At 40.0% G+C, this 6,000-nt stretch overlaps 1 protein-coding gene across 3 annotated transcripts in view; it reads right to left on the bottom strand.

Moving 5' to 3' along the window:
• Positions 1–2,375: 2,375 nt before the first annotated feature.
• LOC117456957 (nesprin-2-like) overlaps positions 2,376–6,000 on the bottom strand; it is a 42,694-nt gene continuing 39,069 nt past the window's right edge. For all 3 annotated transcript variants that reach the window (XM_034096829.2, XM_034096830.2, XM_034096831.1), the window contains exon 13: positions 2,376–5,605. In XM_034096829.2, coding sequence (XP_033952720.1) covers positions 5,437–5,605 — 169 coding nt within the window. In that variant the 3' untranslated portion in view covers positions 2,376–5,436. The remainder of the gene's footprint in view (positions 5,606–6,000) is intronic.

Below are 6,000 nucleotides of genomic sequence, written 5' to 3'. Positions count from 1 at the left end.
CTTTGCCTTCTGGCTCAGCTCCCTTTTCGTCACAACGGTGCTGTAAAGCGACTGCAGTACCGCTCCCGCTGCTCCGGCCCATCTCACGCTCCATTGTTCCCTCACTCGAGAACAAGACCCCGAGATACTTGAACTCCTTCACTTGGGGTAAGAACTCATTCCCTACTTGGAGTGGACAGTCCATCGGTTTCCTGCTGAGAACCATGGCCTCAGATTTGGAGGTGCTGATCCTCATCCCAGCAGCTTCACACTCGGTTGCGAACCGATCCAGTGAGTGCTGAAGGTCGCAGACCGATGAAGCCATTAGAACCACATCATCTGCAAAAAGCAGTGGTGCAATCCTTAGTCCACCGAACTGCAGACCCCCCCCCCCCCACGACTACGCCTCGAAATCCGATCCATGTATATTACAAACAGGATTGGCGGAGGCCAACCCTCACCGGAAATGGGTCCGACTTACTGCCGAGGACCCGGACACAGCTCTCGCTTTGGGAGTACAGAGATTGGATGGCCCTGAGTAGAGACCCCCTCACCCCATACTCCCGCAGCACCTCCCACAGTAACTCGGTCATACGCCTTCTCCAAGTCTACAAAACACATGTAGACCGGATAAGCGTACTCCCTGGCCCCCTCCAGGATCCTTGCGAGAGTAAAAAGCTCGACCAGGACGGAATCCGCATTGTTCCTCCTCAATCTGAGGTTCGACAATCGGCCTACCAGTTAAAGTACCAAAGGTAAATGCACTCATATTGCTTTCTGAAGAAAAATATATGATATATATATATATTAGGGCTGTCAAACGATTACAATTTTTAATCAGATTAATCACAGCTTAAAAATGTATTAATCATGATTAATCACCATTCGAACTATATCCAAAATATGCCATTTATTTATGTATATTGTTGTGGGAATGGAAAGATAAATGAAAGCAGGCGGATATATCCATTTAACATACAGTATCTATGTTTATTATAACATTGTTCTGTGTGTCAAAATGAAAGACAACCCAAACACCTATCAATCATCAAACCGTGGGGTCTTAATTCATTACGTGTTGATTTCTATCAACGGGGGAGTACTTCAGGAAAGTCGACAGAGGGGGGGGGCTAGTGGAGTACTTCGTGACCACAGAGTGTGAACGTTGTGATCAGCTGTTTTAGCGCAGTTCTCCAGTGAAGGGGGGAGTCTCCCTCCGCAGCCGGTTGGCGTAATTTTGGCACAATTCCGTTGTACAGACCGACGTTAACAGCAGCCCCGTCTGTGCACACGGAGACCGACTGTCGTCCGGTGATCGAACCGCCTTCTGGAAAAGCTTCACACGTACGTCGGTACGCAAATGCGCTTTGTGACACAAGTGACGGTACGCATTTCAGATTACGCACATAACCTGCGTACCAGTTATGTGCACCCCTGTACTACAGCAAAGGTATTCTCCGTCGGGACTTCCTGCAACACGACGCCGTTATCTTGATTCTGATTGGCCAGAAGACATTATCAAAGATGTTCTATTGAGAAGTTTTCAAAACCGTGGCTACTGAAATCAATCTTACTAACTGCTGTCTGTGCAATTTACGCGAGTTGGCAGACTTTATTTTGCTTACTTTAACATCATTTTTCATGGTGGGGCTAAGCCATTTCTTGGTATGGGTGTAGCCTACCCCAGCCATACCCTGGCACTGCCACTGGTGGCACGTATGGGGCGGGCCATTCTGCACATGCGTTAAATGCGTTAAATATTTTAACGCAATTAATTCAAAAAATTAATTACCGCCGTTAACGCGATAATTTTGCAGTGATGACATATTTTTGTATGCAGACCTGGAAGTTAGCATCGCAAGGGGTCCCTCGACAAAAATAAATTGTATTTCACTATACTGCAGAAAATAAGCTGACAAACAGATGTTTGATACCTAACATGTTTTGTTCCACAGAATAATCTCCACATATTAACCTAGTAATGTATTTGTTAAGCGTAAATGCAATCGGGCAGAAGTAAAAAGCTTTAAACAAATTACATCACGGTCGCATGACTAGGCGACCGCTAAGCTAAAGGCAGCTAATGTTTGGAGTGATGATGTTTAGTAGCCTCATTTAGTGTTACATTTACGTGTTAAAAGTTAAAAACACATAAACATTAACTGCTGGTCTGTATTGAACCCACCTTGCAAGGAAAATCAATAAAAGCGATTTAAAAAAGGTACGCCTGACAGAAGTAAAAATCACTTACTATGAAATGCATTTCCACTGAGACTTCAGAGATTTAAATTCTCTTCCCCTACTAAAACAAATTCCAAAATGAAAAACAATGTTTTTTCACTGCAAACTTAGTCAAGTCACAGATTACAGACGATATGATCAAGATAGTACAAATGTTTCATACAATTAGTTTTATTTGTGATCTCTAAACATAGAAACAGGAGGATTCGATTGGATGCAATATAAAAAATGCTTTTTTTAGATGGCAGTTGACTTCCCTTTTAAATGATTTTGTCTAACCTTTTAAAGGCTTGAAACATACAAACAAGTAGTGTGATGATGGCAAGTGGAATCTTACCCCTGAGAAAGTTAGGCATTTGTGTTTTGAAAAACAGTTCTTAAAAATTACTGAACAAAGAAGTCAATCACAGAAGGCATTACCTGCTGTAAACTGGAACAGCATTGTTGACACTGTTAGCGGATGGTAAATATAAAAACTATAAATCAGTCAAAATCTCACAGCAAGAAAGAATAAAATAAACATCATTACACACTTCCCTGTGATACCATGCTATTAGTTTATAATTTAGCCAAATTTATAATTATCGGAAACACGTACACTACTACTATCTTACGTTTCACAAGAGTCAGTGTGACACATCATCAGAAAACAATCAATGTAGAAGACTCAATAATGCTTTTTCTTCCTTTTGTCACACTGAAATATTTTGTGTTTCATATGTATCAGCGAACACCACTTTCACGACTCACTACAATAATTGACGACAGGATCTTGGCTGTGATAGATTATTTTTCTTCAGAAAGTTTCAAATCTATATAAATGTAAGAAATAACGGAACAAAAAGCTGAAAAAAGAAAAAAAAACACATGCACAGTCATGGTTTTGATTGTATGGAAAAAGTCCAGTAGTAACGTTCATACGTGTGATTTGTAGTCAATGGGCAAAACAAATAGAATTGATATTTTAACTGTGCATTTTGATTAATTTCTCTTTTTACAAAACATCTTTACCATCTATCTATCAGGATGTAACAAGGCAGTGGAAATCATACAATCATTCAAAACCATAATGCTAGCTTGTTAGCTGCGTCGTTTACATTAGCTTTAGCTACATTAGCACAGATAGCAAGGCAGTACAGAGTCTAATGTCAAAACAATCAAACGTTTTTTTTACAATAATGCAAGGTAAAATAAATCTTGGACGTGATTGTTTGCTCCACCTGTTCATAGTGTTAGTGCTGTTTTTCGACAATTTCAGGGAATCATATATAGTTCGTTAGGAGAAATAAGAAAATATATAAAAACAGATGTACAAGACAGATGGATGTTATTAACCCATCACAAGTGTTAATTTGATGGCATACAGAGATATGTTTTGATTATTAATCCTCAAATACATTCAACTTTATTTTCCTGTAACTATTGTATGTTTATGCCACATTTCCACCGCATGGAGCAATGACAGCTCTACTAAAATGTTTCTTTAGGTTTTCCATAAGCTGAAGTTTTTGATTGTACCCAGGACTTTAATTCGTACCACCTCGGTGAAGGATCCCATAGAGCTTGGCCGATACACGAAGGCGGGGTCAGAACACTGCAGACCACTGATTGGTCAGAGAGAATCGTCACTTGGGCGAACCTGGACGTTCTGCACAAACCTACAATCTCATTAAGTTAATCTATTTGGTTGGGGATACAAATCATTCATCATTCAGTGTTGCACATCGTGACATCAGCTGAGAGCCCCGCCTTCATTAAGAGGGTACTATCTGCAGTAGAAAGCTAAATTAAGAAAAAATTACCTGGTACAAAAAGTCCAGTCAAGCAGAGCCATGCAATGGAAAGAAGAAAGTAAAGCCTTCTGTGGGAAGAGGTTTCCATGTTGTTTCCATTTCCATTGAAATAACCGACCATATCAGATCTACAACAAAGCACGAGTGTGGTCATCAAACCAACTGGTGCTATAAAAAACTTAGCATCAGTTTGGTAAAAAACAGGCAGGTACCAATGCTTTCATTGACCAAAGATATCATACATAAAGAAACATCAACATACATATTACAACTTTCCGATTGGTCACATACATTCTATTGTTACATATATTGATTTGAATATACCTTCCCATTTAGTTAAAAAATGTTTTCATGTATACATTCCTAGTAGGGGACGGTGATGTATTTAAGGTTTAAGATAATATATAACTTTTGATTAATCCAAGAGCGTTGTTGAGGATTATAGGAAAGAACCAAATTCAAACTGAAAGCTGGAATTGACAAAATGCTGACTAAGACATGCTTTGGTTTCGTTCCCTGGTAGAATTATAAATGATAACCTTGTTTGCAGCTTTCAGGAGATTACATTCATTACTGTATGCAAACTGATAATTTAACCACAGCATACTGTATCAAAACATCCTTATCTTCAGCTGCCGAACATTCATCAACATTTTTAAATATTTACAACATGTTGATCTCATGTGGTCTTTCCTTCTGCTCAAACAGTTGAGGTTTGGAGAAATTTGCATCCAAAAGTTGGTAAAAAAAAGTCAAAACACTGTCGCATCCAAACCAGTAAGGATTGGCAAATGTGAAGCTGTAAATATAAAGCCCATCTTACAGTCCTTGAGTCCTTTAAGAATCTAAAAGAAAAAGGCAACATGATGTTTTTCATATATAAAGTATTTTTCTTGAGGCTAATGAAATAATGTGGCTTTTTTTAAAGATACTGCCTCTTCCATTTACAGAAAGTTCAGGGTAAGAATTTTTCAGGCTATATGTATTTTTTTGTTTTACGAAAGAACCCTGTCTTAAAAAGGTAGAATAAAGACAAAAGTTTCTTTTTGTATTGACAATCAGATATTTCAACCCCTAATGGAATTAACAAAATAGCCTACAGCAGCCTGAATCAAACCCACAAAGGAGTTCATTATGTAGTATGCTAAATGAATAATGAAGGACTGTAACAGGAAGAAAGGTCAGAAAAAGAAACCACAACTGCTGTTTCAAAGATTGTTGAGGCACTTTTTACCCTTGGTGCTGCCCTTGATTCATCATCTTATTATCCCGATGTCTCATCCCCTGCAGATTCCTGTCAGATCTCTGATGTTTGAGTCATGCGGTGGGTTAATTGAAACGAGCATTACATGAGTTGAAAACCTTCATTTTGTCGAGCCTGAGGACAGTCCAAACTCTGTCCATCAGAGGCTCTGGGTGGTCTTCAGGTAGGTGGTGGCCCGTTGACGTACCTGAGGGCCAGGTGGAAGCTACTAGGCGGCTCCAGGAAGAACCAGATCAGACAGGCCAGGAGAGCCAGAGCTGCAGCCAGAAGGAGGCAGAGGAGGGCTGGGTGGAACCGGGAGGAAGGAGCCCTGCTGCTGGGGGTCACACTGTGGAGGAGGAAGAGGGGGTTATCGTTGGGAGTTTACCCTCTAAAAAAGGTCTTTGCACAGTTTGTTCTTTTCGTATGCGTTTCTTAATCTGTCATTATATACATTAACACATTTGTAATATTAGACAATACTGAATTTATCACTTGGGATCAATTCATAATTCACAATCTGGGCTAATGGGCGAACAGAGGTAGTTTGCTATGTTCGGTCATTCATTGTAGCTGGCATGAAAACAATGTTTTCGCCTAGCATGTCTACCTCTCGGTAGCGTCGTTGTTTATCTCGGTAGCATACACGCTATGAACGGTAGCTCGGTTAGGAACGCCCACTATAATGTACTGACCATAGGGTAAATCACCCGGAGTATACTGTCTATGAGTATTTCGTGTGTG

The sequence above is a fragment of the Pseudochaenichthys georgianus genome, chromosome 13 (assembly GCF_902827115.2).
Source record: "Pseudochaenichthys georgianus chromosome 13, fPseGeo1.2, whole genome shotgun sequence".
In the NCBI taxonomy this organism is placed as follows: domain Eukaryota; kingdom Metazoa; phylum Chordata; class Actinopteri; order Perciformes; family Channichthyidae; genus Pseudochaenichthys; species Pseudochaenichthys georgianus.
The sequence above is the reverse complement of the archived record's forward strand: the minus strand, read 5'-3'. Positions and strand labels throughout refer to the sequence as shown.